This window comes from Dermochelys coriacea, chromosome 2, assembly GCF_009764565.3.
Source record: "Dermochelys coriacea isolate rDerCor1 chromosome 2, rDerCor1.pri.v4, whole genome shotgun sequence".
Taxonomy (NCBI): Eukaryota; Metazoa; Chordata; order Testudines; family Dermochelyidae; genus Dermochelys; species Dermochelys coriacea.
Genome location: NC_050069.1, coordinates 78097215 through 78119598, shown reverse-complemented (window position 1 = coordinate 78119598; position 22384 = coordinate 78097215). Strand labels below are relative to the sequence as shown.

Below are 22384 nucleotides of genomic sequence, written 5' to 3'. Positions count from 1 at the left end.
AGAAGGAAGTAAATTTACCGTAAGCTGGGAAACAAGTTTTGAGGCAGCACACAGTACTCAGTAATGTTAGTGTTGACAGATTGCAGATCCCAAAAAGTACACTGCAAAATGCATAGAACAAGCAAACTTGTTTACCATACAACCATCTGAAAATAAACAAAACAAAAACAAGAGTCAAGATTTAAATGCTGGCATTCTTCCTGTAATTCAAAGGCAGATGGTAGAAAGTCCCTTGTAGTGATCATTATTAAAATGCTGACGTTTATCATTTGAAAGTAGTGAGCATCATTGTGGTGTTAATGCTTGATCGGCAGGTAACTGAAGGAGGATGTTCTTACTGGAATATCCTAGTGCCATTAAGAAAATTGTTGCCTGCCTTCATTTTTGAGGGGAGGTGAGAAGGGAAAAAAAAAAAAAAAGGCTGTTCAATTCAGCCACTTTCTGCCAAACTGTTCACCCCTTTTTCTCTGACACTAGCTGCTAAGAATTCAGCTCTCCTCATTCCTCTTCCTCTGCAATACTTTTAGGCACTGTCTACATGGAGTGTTGCAGCAGTTTAACTAAAGATATGAATTTAAACTGATTTAGTTAAACCAATGCAGTCCCCTGTGTGGACATGTATTTCTGTATAAGAGTACCTAATTCCAGTTTAATTTAAGTAGATTAGAAACTGGTTTAAGATAAACCAAATTAAGCTACCCAAATCAAAATCAGAGGGTCCACAAGTTTGTGTGTAGACAAAGCCCTAGTGGAGGATAAGCAGCACTAATTAGAATAGTCCTGCAGTAAGGAGATGTTTCAGAGTAGCAGCCGTGTTAGTCTGTATTCGCAAAAAGAAAAGGAGTACGTGCGGCACCTTAGAGACTAACAAATTTATTAGAGCATAAGCTTTCGTGAGCTACAGCTCACTTCATCGGATGCATTTGGTGGAAAAAACAGAGGAGAGATTTATATACACACACACAGAGAACATGAAACAATGGGTTTATCATACACACTGTAAGGAGAGTGATCACTTAAGATAAGCCATCACCAACAGCAGGGGGGGGAAGGAGGAAAACCTTTCATGGTGACAAGCAGGTAGGCTAATTCCAGCAGTTAAGAAGAATATCAGAGGAACAGTGGGGGGTGGGGTGGGAGGGAGAAATACCATGGGGAAATAGTTTTACTTTGTGTAATGACTCATCCATTCCCAGTCTCTATTCAAGCCTAAGTTAATTGTATCCAGTTTGCAAATTAATTCCAATTCAGCAGTCTCTCGTTGGAGTCTGTTTTTGAAGCTTTTTTGTTGAAGTATAGCCACTCTCAGGTCTGTGATCGAGTGACCAGAGAGATTGAAGTGTTCTCCAACTGGTTTTTGAATGTTATAATTCTTGACGTCTGATTTGTGTCCATTCATTCTTTTACGTAGAGACTGTCCAGTTTGGCCAATGTACATGGCAGAGGGGCATTGCTGGCACATGATGGCATATATCACATTGGTAGATGCGCAGGTGAACGAGCCTCTGATAGTGTGGCTGATGTGATTAGGCCCTATGATGGTATCCCCTGAATAGATATGTGGACAGAGTTGGCAACGGGCTTTGTTGCAAGGATAGGTTCCTGGGTTAGTGGTTCTGTTGTGTGGTGTGTGGTTGCTGGTGAGTATTTGCTTCAGATTGGGGGGCTGTCTGTAAGCAAGGACTGGTCTGTCTCCCAAGATCTGAGAGAGCGATGGCTCGTCCTTCAGGATAGGTTGTAGATCCTTGATGATGCGTTGGAGGGGTTTTAGTTGGGGGATGAAGGTGATGGCTAGTGGCGTTCTGTTGTTTTCTTTGTTGGGCCTGTCCTGTAGTAGGTGACTTCTGGGTACTCTTCTGGCTCTGTCAATCTGTTTCTTCACTTCAGCAGGTGGGTATTGTAGTTGTAGGAATGCATGATAGAGATCTTGTAGGTGTTTGTCTCTGTCTGAGGGGTTGGAGCAAATGCGGTTATATCGTAGCGCTTGGCTGTAGACAATGGATCGAGTGGTATGATCTGGATGAAAGCTAGAGGCATGTAGGTAGGAATAGCGGTCAGTAGGTTTCCGATATAGGGTGGTGTTTATGTGACCATCGCTTATTAGCACCGTAGTGTCCAGGAAGTGGATCTCTTGTGTGGACTGGTCCAGGCTGAGGTTGATGGTGGGATGGAAATTGTTGAAATCATGGTGGAATTCCTCAAGAGCTTCTTTTCCATGGGTCCAGATGATGAAGATGTCATCAATGTAGCGCAAGTAGAGTAGGGGCATTAGGGAACGAGAGCTGAGGAAGCGTTGTTCTAAGTCAGCCATAAAAATGTTGGCATACTGTGGGGCCATGCGGGTACCCATCGCAGTGCCGCTGATTTGAAGGTATACATTGTCACCAAATGTGAAATAGTTATGGGTCAGGACAAAGTCACAAAGTTCTGCCACCAGGTTAGCCGTGACAGTATCGGGGATACTGTTCCTGACGGCTTGTAGTCCATCTTTGTGTGGAATGTTGGTGTAGAGGGCTTCTACATCCATAGTGGCTAGGATGGTGTTTTTAGGAAGATCACCAATGGACTGTAGTTTCCTCAGGAAATCGGTGGTGTCTCGAAGATAGCTGGGAGTGCTGGTAACGAAGGGCCTGAGGAGGGAGTCTACATAGCCAGACAATCCTGCTGTCAGGGTGCCAATGCCTGAGATGATGGGGCGTCCAGGATTTCCAGGTTTATGGATCTTGGGTAGCAGATAGAATACCCCAGGTCCTGGCTCCAGGGGTGTGTCTGTGCGGATTTGTTCTTGTGCTTTTTCAGGGAGTTTCTTGAGCAAATGCTGTAGTTTCTTTTGGTAACTCTCAGTGGGATCAGAGGGTAATGGCTTGTAGAAAGTGGTGTTGGAGAGCTGCCTAGTAGCCTCTTGTTCATACTCTGACCTATTCATGATGACGACAGCACCTCCTTTGTCAGCCTTTTTGATTATGATGTCAGAGTTGTTTCTGAGGCTGTGGATGGCACTGTGTTCTGCATGGCTGAGGTTATGGGGTAAGCGATGCTGCTTTTCCACAATTTCAGCTCGTGCACGTCGGCGGAAGCAGTCTATGTAGAAATCCAGGCTGCTGTTTCGACCTTCAGGAGGAGTCCACCTAGAATCCTTCTTTTTGTAGTGTTGGCAGGAAGGTCTCTGTGGGTTAATATGTTGGTCAGAGGTGTGTTGGAAATATTCCTTGAGTCTGAGACGTCGAAAATAGGATTCTAGGTCACCACAGAACTGTATCATGTTCGTGGGGGTGGAGGGGCAAAAGGAGAGGCCCCGAGATAGGACAGATTCTTCCGCTGGGCTAAGAGTATAGTTGGATAGATTAACAATATTGCTGGGTGGGTTACGGGAACCATTGTTGTGGCCCCTTGTGGCATATAGTAGTTTAGATAGCTTAGTGTCCTTTTTCTTTTGTAGAGAAGCAAAGTGTGTTTTGTAAATGGCTTGTCTAGTTTTTGTAAAGTCCAGCCACGAGGAAGTTTGTGTGGAAGGTTGGTTCTTTATGAGAGTATCCAGTTTTGAGAGCTCATTCTTAATCTTTCCCTGTTTGCTGTAGAGGATGTTGATCAGGTGGTTCCGCAGTTTCCTTGAGAGTGTGTGGCACAAGCTGTCAGCATAGTCTGTGTGGTATGTAGATTGTAATGGATTTTTTACCTTCAGTCCTTTCGGTATGATGTCCATCTGTTTGCATTTGGAGAGGAAGATGATGTCTGTCTGTATCTGTGCGAGTTTTTTCATGAAGTTGACAGATTTCCACTCTATACGGCTAAATTCAGTGCCTTGCATAATCACAGGTTTCAGAGTAGCAGCCGTGTTAGTCTGTATTCGCAAAAAGAAAAGGAGTACCCGTGGCACCTTAGAGACTAACAAATTTATTAGAGCATAAGCTTTCGTGAGCTACAGCTCACTTCATCGGATGCATTTGGTGGAAAAAACAGAGGAGAGATTTATATACACACACACAGAGAACATTTGCTCAAGGAACTCCCTGAAAAAGCACAAGAACAAATCCGCACAGACACACCCCTGGAGCCAGGACCTGGGGTATTCTATCTGCTACCCAAGATCCATAAACCTGGAAATCCTGGACGCCCCATCATCTCAGGCATTGGCACCCTGACAGCAGGATTGTCTGGCTATGTAGACTCCCTCCTCAGGCCCTTCGTTACCAGCACTCCCAGCTATCTTCGAGACACCACCGATTTCCTGAGGAAACTACAGTCCATTGGTGATCTTCCTAAAAACACCATCCTAGCCACTATGGATGTAGAAGCCCTCTACACCAACATTCCACACAAAGATGGACTACAAGCCGTCAGGAACAGTATCCCCGATACTGTCACGGCTAACCTGGTGGCAGAACTTTGTGACTTTGTCCTGACCCATAACTATTTCACATTTGGTGACAATGTATACCTTCAAATCAGCGGCACTGCGATGGGTACCCGCATGGCCCCACAGTATGCCAACATTTTTATGGCTGACTTAGAACAACGCTTCCTCAGCTCTCGTTCCCTAATGCCCCTACTCTACTTGCGCTACATTGATGACATCTTCATCATCTGGACCCATGGAAAAGAAGCTCTTGAGGAATTCCACCATGATTTCAACAATTTCCATCCCACCATCAACCTCAGCCTGGACCAGTCCACACAAGAGATCCACTTCCTGGACACTACGGTGCTAATAAGCGATGGTCACATAAACACCACCCTATATCGGAAACCTACTGACCGCTATTCCTACCTACATGCCTCTAGCTTTCATCCAGATCATACCACTCGATCCATTGTCTACAGCCAAGCGCTACGATATAACCGCATTTGCTCCAACCCCTCAGACAGAGACAAACACCTACAAGATCTCTATCATGCATTCCTACAACTACAATACCCACCTGCTGAAGTGAAGAAACAGATTGACAGAGCCAGAAGAGTACCCAGAAGTCACCTACTACAGGACAGGCCCAACAAAGAAAACAACAGAACGCCACTAGCCATCACCTTCAGCCCCCAACTAAAACCCCTCCAACGCATCATCAAGGATCTACAACCTATCCTGAAGGACGAGCCATCGGTCTCTCAGATCTTGGGAGACAGACCAGTCCTTGCTTACAGACAGCCCCCCAATCTGAAGCAAATACTCACCAGCAACCACACACCACACAACAGAACCACTAACCCAGGAACCTATCCTTGCAACAAAGCCCGTTGCCAACTCTGTCCACATATCTATTCAGGGGATACCATCATAGGGCCTAATCACATCAGCCACACTATCAGAGGCTCGTTCACCTGCGCATCTACCAATGTGATATATGCCATCATGTGCCAGCAATGCCCCTCTGCCATGTACATTGGCCAAACTGGACAGTCTCTACGTAAAAGAATGAATGGACACAAATCAGACGTCAAGAATTATAACATTCAAAAACCAGTTGGAGAACACTTCAATCTCTCTGGTCACTCGATCACAGACCTAAGAGTGGCTATACTTCAACAAAAAAGCTTCAAAAACAGACTCCAACGAGAGACTGCTGAATTGGAATTAATTTGCAAACTGGATACAATTAACTTAGGCTTGAATAGAGACTGGGAATGGATGAGTCATTACACAAAGTAAAACTATTTCCCCATGGTATTTCTCCCTCCCACCCCACCCCCCACTGTTCCTCTGATATTCTTGTTAACTGCTGGAATTAGCCTACCTGCTTGTCACCATGAAAGGTTTTCCTCCTTCCCCCCCCTGCTGTTGGTGATGGCTTATCTTAAGTGATCACTCTCCTTACAGTGTGTATGATAAACCCATTGTTTCATGTTCTCTGTGTGTGTGTATATAAATCTCTCCTCTGTTTTTTCCACCAAATGCATCCGATGAAGTGAGCTGTAGCTCACGAAAGCTTATGCTCTAATAAATTTGTTAGTCTCTAAGGTGCCACACGTACTCCTTTTCAGTAAGGAGATGGAATCTCATAAATCCCTCTCTCCCTTTTCCCCCTCCCCCAAGTCATAGGGAAGAGTTAATAGAGGTGATTTTATACTGTAGCACTTGGAAGTAGATTGCTCAGGAGATGATACAGTCGTGAAAGTAAACAGTCAATAGCATTGACTTGAGCTAGGCAGTGTGGGGGCAGCTTTTGCGCATGCTCTCCCACAAGGATCACAGTTTGGCTTGAAAGACTTCCACTTGAACCTTGCCATTTAGCCACGCTAGATTGCGTCTTACCTTGTTGCTTCCAATGACAACATTCGGGGGGAGGGGGAGGGTTCAGTTCAGATTGGAGTGAAAAAAATTGGAAGTTTCCTGCGAGACGAAGTTTTCAAAATAGTTCGTTCTTATAAAATTCGTCCCAATTTGGGGTTTTTAAAAATTATATTATAATTTATATTTTAAAGTACAATACCTTTCAGAACAAAGTCATTTCAAAACAAAACATTGGCAGTATTACATCCCCCTGAGGTCAGGTTCTGTTTGATCTTTAGCAAACTTTTCCCCTCCCCCCATTATTTTTTTTTAAACAACAATTTCATCCAAAAAAATCAACACTTTCCCCAGGAAGTGCCCGCCTCACCCTCCAGCCATTGTGTGTGAATTTCAACATGCTCTGAGCACACCTCCTGGATGGGGCTCAATAGGGAAATGCCTAGCTCATGAATCCCGCTGGGGCGTAGATGGGAGTTAGGCACAGAGCTGATGGGCAGGTCAAGACTTGGCTATAAGCATGTTCAACCACTAAAATGTAGGCATCTAAAGTCTCTAAGGTACCTAAGAGGGCTCGGCAGCAGCAGCTGAGCTGATGTTTTGAAATCCCATTTGTTCTTAAATGTTGGACTTCAGCACCCAAAGTGGCAGGTAGGTGTCTAAATCCCTTTGATCTGAATAAATTAGACTCTGGGCTAGATTCATATTCTCCTCTGTCCCACAAGCAACCTATTTTTCCTCTCCACAATCCCAAAGAGCTTCCAAGGAAATACTCAACAGCATACCAGATACTGCCTAGGGTCCAGCAAGGGAATTTATTAGAGATTCTGAGCCCCATGTAAAGATCACAAAAGCCAGATATTATGGAATACTATTCAGTTAAACTTGCAAGAATGAGGGAGGTAGAGGCAAGAGAAAGAAGAGCTAACTTGGAAAGAAGACCAAATTGTGAATTGGACATTAACCATAACTTTAATCCCTAGGATTAAATTTAATCCCCAGGAGTCATATACAGCCTCAGGTTTGTTTGCATATTAGATTTGTATTTTTTTTTTTAAAAAAACAGCTATGTTCCAATAGTTTTTACAATTCCTGCCACGGAATATTTCAGCCAGCAGGTAGTACGACTATAGGGAAGAAATACCTCCATGCTCCTTTGCCAAGAGGGATACAAATTGCAATGGTCTCAGCCTAGAAAACTAAATGTAGCCAGCAGCTCAGAAAGCTGCTCTTATGTAACAAATTTCTCTCAACCTCTGTAACTAATCTTCCCTGTACTTCCTACAGAAGTGGCAGAAAAATTCAGTCCTCTCTGCTGGCAGAGGCCTCCAGTCTGTGCAGTGAATGTTAAATACCATTTGCATATTGAACAAACCTGTGAGAAAGGCTGGATGTAACAGCTAGAGGGTACAAGGTCAGAGTCATACCAAGGTCACTGATGGAAAGATTGATCATGAAGTATTCTGCTGGTTTTAGCAAATTCTTTTTCTTGTAGGAAACATACAAAAGAATACCATTTCCACACAAGGAGCATATTCCTATAGGGGAATATAAAATAAAAAGAGGAATTCATTACTCTCATTTATTGGCTTTTTGTTTTTAATACTCTTTGCAAGGAGTAATGCATTGCCAACCTATTCAGTGTTTATGGGATGATCTTTTTCCTATGATCAAAAAAAATTTGAGTTGAATTAATTTCAACACTTAAATACTCCTTATTTGGTACATCTTCCCAGGAATGCCTTATTTAAGATTCATTTGTGATAATTATTAAAGGATACAAAAAGTGAATCACGGAGAAATTAACTTAAATGATCTCTCTATTATTTCCAGATAAAAAGTTCATTTGATTAGGATTTGATATAATTCTAGTAGAAGATATACTATTTCTAACATTCCAACATGACTAACAGAGAAAGAATATTAATTTGCTTGCTAGCTCTGAACAAGTAGGATAAAACTTAGTCCTCATAGGTGTGGAGAAAAAGTATGGCTTACCTAGTAACATGCTGATTTCTAGGTTAGAAAGTCATGTATTCAAATCCTAATGCCAAAACCCAGCACTGACCTTTCAGCACAGCAGTAAGAGGCTTTATTTCACTTAATACATCCTTATATTTACCAATCTATTAGGATTTTATTTCCACCACCCCCATCCTCTAAGTATTTTTTCAAATGTTCTCCACAAATTATCTTGCTTTCACTTGAAGGACTATGCTAACTGGATTCATTGTTATTTTGATTAACAAGGAATTGTAGTAAGCAGTAACAATCTACCAATGTGATATATGCCATCATGTGCCAGCAATGCCCCTCTGCCATGTACATTATCCAATTTGACCAATCTCTATGTAAAAGAATAAATGGACACAAATCAGACGTCAAGAATTATAACATTCAAAAACCAGTCGGAGAACACTTCAATCTCTCCGGTCACTCGATTACAGACCTGAGAGTGGCTATTCTTCAACAAAAAAGCTTCAAAAACAGACTCCAATGAGAGACTGCTGAATTGGAATTAATTTGCAAACTGGATGCAATTAACTTAGGCTTGAATAGAGACTGGGAGTGGATGGGTCATTACACAAAGTAAAACTATTTCCCCATGTTATTCCCCCCCCCGACCCCACTGTTCTCAGACGTTCTTGTCAACTGCTGGAAATGGCCCACCTTGATTATCACTACAAAAGGTTTTCTTCCTCCCTCCCCCCCACATCCTCCCCGCCCCCGCTCTCCTGCTGGTAATAGCTCATCTTAAGCGATCACTCTCCTTACAGCGTGTATGGTAACGCCCATTGTTTCATGTTTTCTGTGTATATAAATCTCCCCCCCTGTATTTTCCACTGAATGCATCCGATGAAGCGAGCTGTAGCTCATGAAAGCTTATGCTCAAATAAATTTGTTAAATCTCTAAGGTGCCACAAGTACTCCTTTTCTTTTTGCAAACGGTTTTCTACTTTATTAAACCTATCCCAGGTGTCTGAGGGTGGACACTTTCTTGAAAAGGAAGAGGAGAAGAGGGATTAAACTTACCCAGATCTAGTCCAATTGTAATAATGTTACAGCTGGTCAAAACATTTTGTTCAAAACTTTGCAGTGGCAAAAGGAATTTTTTTTAAAATGGAAAAGTCAGTATGTATTAAGCAACTCAGGATATTGTTCATTCTGTGCCTTCAGTGAGGGTGGGGAGGAAGCAGGTGGGTGCATGTGGGAAATCCAGCATTTGGTTCAAATGGCCTTTTTTTTTTTTTTAAACTGAAAACTTTTCAAAAACTGCTTTAAAACATTTTCCTTATTTTTCACCAAACCCAAAACCTTTAAAATTTTGAAATGTCAGATTTCCCACATGCACCCACCTGCTTCCTCCCCACCCCCATTGAAAGCACAGAATGAACAATATCCTGAGTTGCTTAATACATATTGACTTTTCCATTTTAAAAAAAAAAAAAATCCTTTTGCCACTGCAATTTTTGAAAAATTCTTTAACTTTTGAAAACTTAGAATGGAAGAAGGAAACACAAAGAGAAATGAAAAAATGAAGAAAAAAAACTAGGTATTGTTCATTTAGTGACAAAAAGAGGGGGGAGCTAAAATTCAAAATATCAACATTTTAAAATATATTTTGCCACATATTTTGATTCGAACCTTATAGAATGGGAACACCTTTGAAATGGTAAGCTTTTTGTGTAATAGCTTTTCTCTTTTTCCACCAGCTCTACCAAATATTTCATGACTAATATCTCTACAGGAGACATGATCTAAGAGATCACATATGGCCATTGAAGGTGTGGGAACTTAAACATTAAAATTACTTTCACTTATCAAAATGGATTGCAACTAGCACATGAAAATTCCATCCACGTTAGTAATACTTGAATGTTCTCAGTAGCTGGTCTAAGATCATCACTTGGCTCCATAACAACAACTCACCTTTTCCATTTGCTTTCAAGGTCCCACAGCACCCAGCCCTGTTTGGATTACCAGCTCAAACTCCGATATGATGTTCCAGCATGCACCATATGGATGTCACAGCTGCTTTAGGACTCTGCTGGAGCATGGATATTGGGGAAGGTCAGCTTTGTTGTTAGTTTTTTAGTTATTAAATTGTGGAGGAAGAGGGGAAATTAATAAAATTACAAAAATATATCTAACATGAAAGTTGCACAGTACTTCTTTTAAACGCAATTTACCTGACACTCCCGTGCCCAACAGGCTGGCTCCTTTCTCTTACAAGGTCCTGCAGTAGCCGTGAAACCACTAACATAGTGCATGCTGGAAAGTCACACTGAAGCGAGCCAGTGATCTGAGCAGGGTTGGCTATCATGGGATCTGAAAGGGAAAATAAAAAAAAGTTAGTTAGTTGGCAAAAACCTTGCTGAATGCCTCTTAAGCAAAAAGGCGGGAGAGGGGGCATAACATGTACTGCTGAAGTAGATGGAATTTTCACCGTTTCATGTGCAGTTCACTTTCCAGCGAGAGCAAGTTTTCACCTTGCTTTGTTGATGATGATCTGCATGCAGAATATCAGAAATAGAATGAAAGTATCACCAGAAATTTCTAGTTTTCACCTGCAATGAGCAAACAGCAAGACTCGTGTGTTTGTTTCTAATCAGAAAGTACTATATATATATATATTTTATATACACATACATACATACACACACACACACACACACACACACACACACACACACACACACACCTGTCCCTGCAAAGCTACAGAGTTATCTTTCCAATTACAATTCATTGGCCAGTCATGCCACAATTCTCCTCTCGGATTCTTTATTTGCTTTTCCAGACATGCAGCAGGACTGATGTACTGTGCTGGTGCTCCTAGATTTGGGGGGTGATGTTGTTTAGAAGGAGATGTTCTTTACAGACAACCCTCAGTTTTTGCATTTGAAACACTTGACTTGGTTCACCAAAAGCAGAGACTAGGGATCAAATTCTCCCATCTAGATTTGCATCACACAGCTCAAAATCCAGCATCCATCGCTGGGAAGACCATACTAGTGCAAAGGAGGTCCTCCAGTTGTATACAATGAATGTAGAGATGTCTACACAATTCCCTGCTGACAATGTAGCAGGGGAAAAGGAGAAAGGGATCCTTCTACACCATACTAATCCCCAGCTGTCAGTAGTCATAAATTAAAGCAGTTACCAGGTGGACTGGCCCTCCATACGATACGAGTAGTATCATCATGTATTGAAACAGTGATTTTAAGGAACTTTCTCCCCATCTTCCTGCAATTCGTGCTGTATGCAGTTCAGCTACAGCTAAGGATCGGACCTTTTCTCAGCTAGAATATGCATTTTGTTTCTTCCCATAAAGAATTCCTAAGACCATATTCACCAATGGTATAAGTGGGCTCAAATCTAGTGAAGTCAATGATTGACATTTTAGATGCAAAGAAATTCAGTGTTACAGTTCCAGGAGTAACTCTGCTTCATTGCTCATATATAAGGCTCTAAACCTGCATCTGGATCTACTCTTCTGGGACCCTTCATGCATACAGATGTTTGCACTACTAGATTTTGATGCTGGACTGGGATTTAAGGGTTCAAAGTTAACACCATAACCAGAAATACAAAATAGTGCTGACCAGAACCTTGGATGGTTTAAGTTGAACCAACCACACAATATTTTGCAGTAAATCACTCTTAAAAATGTTTAATGACTTCCAAAGTTAAACACTGTTATTCTTGTCAAACTATTATGGTAGATTAAAATTGAATAGGTATTGTACTTTCTTTTTGATGAAAAATGTGTCACTAATTAATGTTATAGAAGTTGTAATTAGGTCAAGCTATTCTTTTATTTTATTGTTATGAGAACTTTGAAGTAATCCATTTCCAAACTCTCTACATTCTCATCAAACCTTTGGAATGTGAAATAATCATGAAACAAAACATACTTACCAAACACTGTATAAATCATTCCAACAATAATATCTGCCTCTTCTGTTATTTTGGACTGGAATGTTGCATTAACAAGATAGGAACCCATCTGAAAAACAAGAAAATGGGAATTCAGCACCTGAAAATCTCTCTGTTGGCTTTCTGCAAGACTAGCAATAAGCTGGTTGCTGGGGGGAGTTGGTTTGAATTTTCCAGTGTTCACAATGACAAGTTTGAAGATGAGAGATGTGGCATGGGATTGTTGCTGAGGAATTTAGTTTGTCACCCTTGAGTGGTGTCCCTTTGACTCATTAGAACAGGAATACATCAAGATTTTCCAAAAAGTGTCTTATGACCAATGTTTCCTCTAATTTTTGACAGGCCATGTGCGCAAAAATTTCTTCTGGGCAAATTGTTGTACTTCTGTGCAAATTTTTGTGAGTGTGGTGTTTAGGATCTGTGTGCATGCGCACACGCATACAGCTTAGAGGGAACAGTGTTTGTGACTCTGTATGCCTCGATTTTTGGAGGCTCAGCCTGAGACACATTAAAAAGGGGCTGAATTTCACAGAGTGACTGTTCAGCACTTTCCAAAGATAGGAGGCACAAGAGACCAAGAACTATGGAAGAAAATCTAAAATTCAATGGGAGCTGGATCAGGCCCTTAGTGAGTCTATGAAAATATAGAAGTCTAACATGGGTGTAATTTACACATTTTCCCCACCCCTTCAACATCTACGGTACATCAATATACTCTCTGAAGTTATTTGTTACATGCTTTGACTCATTCAGGTTCACACCCTCTTACCAACATGTAAGTCATTCTACCCATCCTGCACATACACTCTCATTTCTGAATTTGTCCCACTGAGTCTGGGTGTAAAGAAGTCTAATTGCTCTAATTCTCTCTTCTGGCCCCTAACAGGATAGCATTAGAAGATGCAAATTAAAGCAGGACATTCCTACTTTATTTACACTTTCTTCTGGCTGGTTGGTTCTTAAATTACACCAACTTGGATTCCCTCATGTTTCAGAGAGGGCGCTTTAGTAAATCTAAGGGACTCTGACTGTAAGAGATTCCGGAGAACACCTCTGAATTTGCCCTCAAGAAATTCTTCAGCAAATGACATTCAACAACAAATAAATTAGAGAAACTAGCGAACTGCCTGCAAAGCACAAGAAGAATTTGGAATCATGTTCTAAGGGGTGAACTTCAGTCACTTGTATCCTGCCAGGGGTTCTCTAGCCACTATGTTAGGGACTACGGAGCACTTCTGCCCCTGCCCAGAGTCTGGCTAGCTAGCAGTGCATCCACTAGTGTTTTCCCAGCTCCCACTATCCTATTTAGAATGCATCTTTCCCCCAAGAACAACTTTATAGCTAGGCTTGGCAGAATTTGATTTTTTTTATATCATTTCAATGGATATTAGTTTATTTTAACCATTTTTTCCAGTTTTATTGATGTAAAATTTCATGATTGTGGGAAATTATTGGGGCAGGGCGGGAGGGTGTCAGACCATTGTTTAAAGACAAACATTGAGATTTAAAAAGAGAAAGCATTATAACCATTAAACTACAAATTGTCAACATCACATGTCAAATATATACTAAGTAAATATCCTTAAATCAAACTCTAGTAAATTCTCCAAAAAGTAGTTTTCTTACTTTGCCTATCATCATCAATGGAAATATTACCAATAAAAATAGAATCCTTCCAAGTCTATTTATAGCATGTGAGGACTGAAGCCCACAACTAGGAAGCCAGCATGCTAGAGCCAGCAATCACCAAATGCTGCCAGGAAACCTGGGGAGAAGGTCACCAAGGGCCACATCGTCCAAGGTATTTAGGCTCTTAACTTTCATTGGTCTCAGTGCAGCTGGAGAAATTGCCGAGCCTTCCTTGGCCTTCAGTGGGGAGGGGAGTGACTAAAGGGCCCTTGGAGCAAATGAGCTGTAGTGCAGTGCAGTGCATTTGGCAGTGAAGCATCTCTTCATGTTCAATCGGTTGTGAACTGAACTGAAGGGTCTACACATCTCTAAGAGATACTATATAGACCTGTAAGAAATACATTATTGAGGTCTCAAGAAAGTCATGTCCCTTCCTATTTTCATGGCCTATGGAGGCTACTGCAATGTGGATGATGGGGCTGGTAAGGTTTAGCTGGAGCTTTTCCTCAGTAAATGAGACAAATTACAGTTCCTATACACAAACTAACAAATGTAAAGCAACATTCCCTAAGCCTGGCCATGAAGTGTTACGTACAGACCCTTGACACTTCATGGCCAGTAGCAATTATATCTACTATTACCTATGGTAATGAATATTGCCATAGGTAATGGTAGATATAATTGCTACTGGCAGCCTTTTCCCCTTCTCAAGTTTCTCTGATTATGCATCTTGACAAAAAATAAAGGTCTATTGCTCTCCCTGTTCTGTAACTGTCATATGATTAAGTGCCCTAATGGCAATTTCACCCCATATCTATTAGCATAATAGCAAGAAATGATGTAATTCATGCAATTTTGCACATTTGATTTTAGCGCAGCATGTGAAATGTCAGAAAAAACAAGGTACAAAAGTAATCTTAGCACATGGCCCAAATGGTCTAAGTAGGGTCTGTACTTAACACTCTGGATCTGAGCCAACCATTGCATATGCACAGTTAGTAATAAGGTCACACCCTGCTTCATTCCTGCAATGCTGTAGGTAGAGGTAATCTACATTCAGTTGATCTGTCTTCACGCCAGCTTTTCTTACCGGAATTTGAATTAAGTCTATTCTTAAATTTCACTCTCACTATTCCATGGATTCTTTTTAAACAAACTGTTAGATCCGCAGCTGATATAAACAAGTGTAGTTTCACTAAAAATCAATGTAGTTACAGTAATTCAGGCCACCTAAGGGTCTGGATCTTTACATCCAATGGCAATCATGCTTCTTAGATGTCTATTTTCCTTAGCTTTATTAGCAAATACATCTACTGGTAGGAATGTTCTCTGAAACAGAATTAAGTCAATAAAGTGAAATTTGAATTTTATTCAGTTTATTTTTTATAAATCACTCATTAACCATCAGCTGCAACAGTGACTATTCACAGCAGAAGCCTGATTCTAAGATTTACTAGTGACCATTACTGTAGCATGCAAGTGTCTTCAAAAGAAGGGGAACAAAGAGGACTAGGGTAATTATAGGCCACTCAGCCTAACTTTGGTACCTGGAAAGATACTGAACAAATTAAACAATCAGTTTGTAAGCACTTGGAGGATAATAGGGTTATAAGTAATAACCAGTACGGCTTTGTCAAGAACTAATCAGGCCAAACTAACCTAACCTTCTCCTTTGACGGGGTTCCTGGCCTAGTGCATAGGGGGAAGGAGTAGACATGATATATCTTGATTTTAGTAAAGCTCTTGACACAGTCTCATGACATTCTCATAAGCAAACTAGGGAAATAAGTTCTAGATGGAATTACTACAAGATGGGTGCACAACTGGTTGAATGACCATGCCCAAAATGTAGCAATCAGTGATTTACTGTCAAGGAGGGTGCATCTAGTGGGTTCCACAGTGGTCAGTCCTGGGCCCCATACTATTCAATATTTTAATTAAATCACTTGGATAATGGAGTGGAGAGTATGCTTATAAAATTTGCAGATAACACCAAGCTGGAAAGGTCACAAGCACTTTAGAGGACAGGATTAGAATTCAAAACAACCTTATATTAGAGAATTGATCTGAACTCAACAAGATGAAATTCAATAAACAAAAGTGCAAAGTACTTCACTTAGGAAAGAAAAATTAAATGCACAACTACACTATGGGGAATAGGTGGTAGTAGTGCTCAAAAGGATCTGGGGGTTATAATGGATCACAGATTGAATATGAGTCAACAATGTGAAGCAGTTGCAAAAAAGGTTAATGGTCTGGGAATCGTTAACAGGAGTGTCATATGTAAGATACAGGAGGTTATTGTCCAGCTCTATTCGGCACTGAGGAGGCCTCCACTGGAGTACTGTGTCCAGTTCTGAGCACCAGATTTTGGGAAAGATGTGGACAAAATAGAGAAAGTCCAGAGAAGAGCAATAAAAATTATTTTAAAAAATTTATAAGACTTTACCTATGACCTTAACCTATGGCAATAACAAGAAGAAAGAAACTGAGAGACGCTTTAGGGCTAGTTTACAGTGGGAAGGCTTTGCCGCTACCACTATACTGGTATAGCTATACCTGAAGACCCCCGTAGTGAAGACATAACTTATACTGACATAAGGAGATCTTCTGTGCCAACATAGCTACATTGGTCAGGGATGTGGATTTTTTCAATCCCTGACAGACATACCTATACCAACAAAATTTTGTAGCACAGACCCAGCCTTCAATGGTGTTCTACATTACTCTAGTTTTGTGAGTGTAAATCAGTGTCATTTATATGCTAATGAATGTCTCAAGTCTGCCCTCAAATATGCACGTTAAATTCCCATTAACTTCAAAGGAAGTAACACAGGTGAAAATGAGGGCAGAATTGGGTCCTCTGTACTGATAAAACTTCATAGTACACAACATTATTTGTACACCATAAACCTACTGCAAACATAGAAATAATTTCACCTGCTATTAAAATCCAGCTACCTTTCAAATAGTAGCTGTTAAATGGAGCATAGCAACAGTGCACCCCAGTTTGGATCAAAAATAAATGAAGAATGCAGTATCCAGTTGAAAATGTAGGGAAATTTTATGGGCATAAAATACAATTACTAGCAATGGGCAGTTAGTAAAGCCAAGAAAATGGGAAGATATTTTTCTGCAAATGTTTGATTAAGAAAGTAAATTTTGCTTTGACTTTATTAATAACTCGAGGTAGGTACATTTTTTGGTTTAACCATTCTTCAACCAAAAAAATGCAGATTTGGGACAACTGATACATTTCACAAATTTATGTCAATTTCAGCAAATTATTTCAGTTGCAAAACCAAAAAATTTCAGAAATGCCAAAATGAAATGTTTTGATATTTTTGGGCTAATTTCACAAGGAAACTTAGGCACCATTCGCAAAACCAAGGAGGTGGCCTACTTATCTACCATAACCCTAGGCCAGTGCATTCATTTCAGATTTGTAAGCCCTGGGTTCAAGCCCCCACGCCAGAGGGGGCATCTGGAGCAGGGACTTGAACCCAAGTCGTCCCCCCTGTAATGTAATGCAATGCACTAGCCACCAAGCTATTGGGTATTCTGGGGTGAGTCTCCCTCAGTATCTCCTTTTGAAGCTGCTCCATTTTGTATTAAAACAGCAGGCTAGAGAGTCACACTCTCTCTCCCTCTCTCTGACCCAATGAATGTTTATTTATACAAAGCTTTGATACTTTCAGTTTTGGGTTAACCTGATTGTTGTGGGGTGGGGGAGAGAAATGGGACTGTGAGAAAACCAAAAATATCAGTTATCCACACAGCTCTATTCATAACCCATTTGATATTAGGGAGCATTCTGGAGCTTGAGCTTCATTAATGTGAACACTTGCAAAAAACATTTTTAGCTTCAACGCTAAAATAGTTACTGAAATTGTACATCAAAATGTATATTTGGTTGGAAATTTTGCATTGGTTAGTTGCATATTTCAGGTGATTTTGTTTCTCGTCCCGAACGGATGACTTATGTAATTAATCAACCAACAAAGAGAAAATTAGAAATGTTTAATATACAATTCAAATTTTTCTCTGTGTTCCTGCCCAAGGGCAAATCCTATAGTTTATGAGAGCTGACAAGATCAGATGTGATGGCACAGCAACAGACCAGAATAATGACAATCCAAATGATAAATTTCAGTAATAATCATTCCACCACACAACCGTTAATACAGGAGAACAGAATTTGCAGTGTCATCACATATTCGATCCATTGGAACATCCTTTCTGGGGTTTTAAAAGTGGCTACCACCAACCTGGACAAATACAGAGAGAATGCAGTTGGCTACAAAGGGAATTGGTAAGCCTGAGGGAGTCCGACAATCAACGTGATGACACAGATTCGTAATGTCGGAGCCTCTAGAGCAGCATTTCTCAAAATGTGGCCACCAGGGGCTTTTCTTGCGGCCACAGCCTCCTGGGCTATGATTTGAGGGAGGGAGCAAAGCAGCAGCCCCTCCCCCTCCCTCGTGCTCCTGGATGCACCGCCCTGGTGTTGATTGCTAGGGCCCAACCCCTGCTGGCAGCCCCATCCCCATCTGGAGACACCTGGAGCACAACACTGGAGGAGCAGGCACCTGGTGAGTTCCCCACCTTCCCAGGGGTGGTGGGGCTCAGGCTTCGGGCTTCAGCCTTGGGGTGGCAGGGAGCAGGCTCTGGACTCGGCTCCAGTCCTGGACTCTGTATGCACAGTGGTGGGCTCCAGACTCCAGCCAGGCAGCTTCAGGCTCTGTCCCCTTGCTGCCTCCCCTGACCCCCCCCATCCAGGAGTTTAATTTGTCCCCAGGCTTGTCAGGGCTGAATAAGCCTGCTGTGAATAGTGATACTTGTATGTTTGTTAATATCACTTTTCATAACAAACTTAATAGGCAGCAATAAATAAATTACAATGATTTGGACGTGTATATGTATTTGTTTTTTCTAAAACTAATTACATATTTTAGGAAAAAGTATGACAGCGACTACTAGCAAGAGTTGGTGGCCGCACTCTGAGGCGATCAAATAATTTGTCCTGAGAACCCATGCTCTAGAGCCTGAGTAGTACCTAGATGTTCAGAGAGCAGCTGTGGCCAACAGATTTTGTTTTCATCCATGCTTGATGAGATGTCTGTGACTATTTATTTAAGAAATGGAACCTCGCCACAGTTGTTTGTTTTGTCATATCAAAATTATATTGCTGTAGTGCACGGGGCTACATCTGAAGATCAGCCAGAAGATGAAGCTAGAACAGAATGTGCCACTACTACATTAGACATAGTATCTGCCTGGAATCCTTAATGTCAGTGCTCTGTGATCCATTGTCTGTTATCTTCCAGATGGAATTCAAGATATTGGTTTTAATATATAAATCCGTAGGTGTTCCAGGATGTGGTTATTTGAGAAGCCACCTCCCTCTCTGTGCGGTAACTGTGCAGCAACCACCAATGGAAATACCGAAGCTAGAGTTCATCCCTTCCCTAGAGTTCACCCCTTCCATAAGATGGGAACAGGACTACAAAGGAGTTATTCAGAACCGAAGTAATAGAGGCAGTGGGTAAGCAATTTGTCCTGGAACAAGTCTTTGGAGCTACTTGGAAGGAAATAGGACTGTGATTAGGGCCCTACCAAATTCACAATCCATTTTGGTCAATTAGTGTTCTTTATCTCAAAAATCACTATTCACAGTCAAGTTGGTAGTACCTGAAAGATATCAAAGACAAATTCCTATGCAGGGTTACAGAAAAACATGGGTCATCTACTTGCCGAGTTATTAACATCGCTAGAGTCCATTTTTATTGGCAACATATGAAGGAGGATATTGAGCACTATGTAACTCAGGTCTGTCAGTACTTGAAACAGAGGAGACTGAGCCAATATACCAAAGTTCTTTTACATCCTATTAGTACCACAGAACCATTTGAACTAGTCTCAGCTGACTTTCTTCATTTTGAGAAAAGCATGACTATATATGGTATATGGTACAGGGTATGACTATATCCTGGTCATTATGGACCATTTTACCAGGTTTGCACAGACTTATAGAATCATAGGACTGGAAGGGACTTCAAGAGGTCATTGAGTCCAGTCCCCTGCACTCATGGAAGGACTAAGTATTATCTAGACCATCCCTGACACATCTTTGTCTAACCTACTCTTAAAAAAAATCTCCAATGATAGAGATTTCACAACCTCCTGAGGCAATTCATTCCAGTACTTAACCACCCTGACAATTAGGAAGATTTTCCTAATGTCCAAACTAAACTTCCCTTGCTGCGATTTAAGCCCATTGCTTCTTGTCCTATCCTCAGGAGGTTAAGAACAATAATTTTTCTCCCTCCTCCTTGTAACAAGCTTTTACTTGAACACTTATGTCTCTTCTCAGCCTTCTCCAGACTAAACAAACCCAATTTTTTCAGACTTACCTCATAGGTGATGTGTTCTAGACCTTTAATCATTTTTGTTGCTCTTCTCTGGGACTTTCTCCAATTTATCAACATCTTTCATGAAATGTAGCACCCAGAACTGGACACAATACTCCAGTTGAGGCCTAATCAGCGTGGAGTAAAGTGGAAGAATTACTTCTTGTGTCTTGCTTACAACATTCCTGCTAATACATCCCAGAATGATGTTCGCTTTTTTGGCAACAGTATGATATTGTTTACTCATATTTAGCTTGTGGTCCACTATGACCCCCAGATCCCTTTCCTCAGTACTCCTTCCTAGACAGTGATTTCCCATTTTGCAACTGATGGTTCCTTCGTAAGTGGAGTACTTTGCATTTGTCCTTATTGAATTTTATCCTATTTACTCAGACCATTTCTTCAGTTTGTCTAGATCATTTTGAATTATAATCCCACCCTCCAAAGCACTTACAACCCCTCCCAGCTTGGTAACATCAACAAACTTCTCTATGCCATTATCTGAATCATTGATGAAGATAATGAACAGAACCAGACCCAGAACTGATCACTGCGGGACCCCACTCATTAGGCTTTTACAGCATGACCGTGAACCACTGATAACTACTCTCTGGGAATGGCTTTCCAACCAGTTATGCACCCATCTTATAGTAGCTCCATCTAGGTTGCATTTCCCTAGTTTGTTTATGAGAAGGTAATGCAAGACAGTATCAAAAGCTTTACTAAAGTCAAGATATACTACACCTACCCTTTCCTCTTATGTTGATTAGTTACAGCCAATCAGAGACAGACATAGTGCAGATTGCAAATACGTAAACAATATGCAAACCAAAAATTATTCACTGAAGGCATTTACAAACAATGAATCATTTCATTATTTCTCAGTCTGTTTACTAACGGGGGGAGAAGAGGGAGAATGTCTCAAATGATTTGCTCCTTTCTATTGCCAACAATTTTCCTCTGAATGTTCAGATTAGTAGAAACTCTAATGTCCCGATGAGTCCCTTTATGTTTCTTAGAGGTAGTAGCAGATTATGTTTGCAGTTGTTCAACTGAACACTGTATTAATGTCAAGAAACAATTAATTTGACTCAGGGCCTAAAAATCTGATTTAGTTTGGGGAAATTAGATTCTGTTAGGGGAAAGGGTAATAATATAAACAGTTACATTGTCAAACAAATTATGCTAATCTTTGTTGAATAAGGATATTCTAGAAGTAGTTTTAATTCCAACTAACAAGAGATTTTCCACTAATAACTGAATAATTAGCAGTATTTGCAAGTCAAATACACAGTTGCTCTGCTTGATCACTGAAGCATCTCTGCCTCAAGAAAAGCAACTCCCAGAAGTTTTATATGCAGTATTCTCTAGCCTATATCAGACACAAGGTTTGAAGCCCTAATGTATGGAGGCAATGCCTATCTGTATTTTCTTTATCATCCTCACTATCTCCAGAAAGTAACACTAGAGTTCAAGCCATGGATCTCTGTCTTTCAAAAATCTGTAGTCCTAGGAGATAAAATGTGTTTCAACTATGAAAAGACTACGTGTACAGCTAAAAATGAAACTGATTGATCCATCTTCAGTTTCAGAAGTGGGTGAGATGGAGGCAAGAGACAAGTAAATAAAAATCTAGGCTCTAGTGAGTTAGCAGATAGCTATGGCATAGACATCTCCCATATGCTCACTGAGCAAAGATTTTTTTAAACTGCAAATGTGCAGTTATAATATTGATGGAATTTTAAAAGTGTTGGAAAAATGTCAAATTTTATATACATGCTTTTCATTATGGCAGTATCATAGTGTTATGCTGCAAAGTATTAATGTCAGTCATCAATCACAGACCTAGTAAAAGTCAATAGTTGTACTAAGCACCCTTCATTCAGGCTAAATCAGGGAACAATTAAATGCCCCCTTTGTTTGGTGACAGCTGAAACAAAAGAAGCCACCACTAAAGGCAGGGGCCAGCTTGGCAAGGACCTGAGCATAACTTAAACCATGTGGCCTAAGGGATTTTCCTAGAGTCTGATTGCAAATGTAGGGTTGCAGGAGCATGCAAGTCAGAGAGAGAGAAAAACCAGGGAAAAAAGCAAGGAAAAAGCCAGCAAATAGTGGGAGCAGCAGTGGTGCCTGGCCCCAGGGAGGAAGCCAAAAGACAGAGCTTCTTTGGGGGCAAAGTCAGGAG

At 40.9% G+C, this 22384-nt stretch overlaps 1 protein-coding gene across 17 annotated transcripts in view; it reads right to left on the bottom strand.

The window, feature by feature from the left end:
* The window catches only part of LOC119852184 (opsin-5-like), an 85673-nt gene that overhangs the window by 40914 nt on the left and 22375 nt on the right, over nucleotides 1–22384 (bottom strand). For 3 of the 17 annotated variants that reach the window (XM_038393206.2, XM_038393207.2, XM_038393208.2), the window contains 3 exons: nucleotides 12143–12230; nucleotides 7599–7761; nucleotides 19–146 (listed from right to left, as the gene is read on the bottom strand). In XM_038393206.2, coding sequence (XP_038249134.1) covers nucleotides 19–146; nucleotides 7599–7761; nucleotides 12143–12230 — 379 coding nt within the window. Of the gene's footprint in view, nucleotides 1–18; nucleotides 147–6247; nucleotides 6326–7598; nucleotides 7762–10153; nucleotides 10272–10413; nucleotides 10553–10594; nucleotides 10792–12142; nucleotides 12231–22384 lie in introns of those variants that run through there. The other 14 variants (XM_043507924.1, XM_043507922.1, XR_006278874.1 and 11 more) reach the window with 13 other exon arrangements.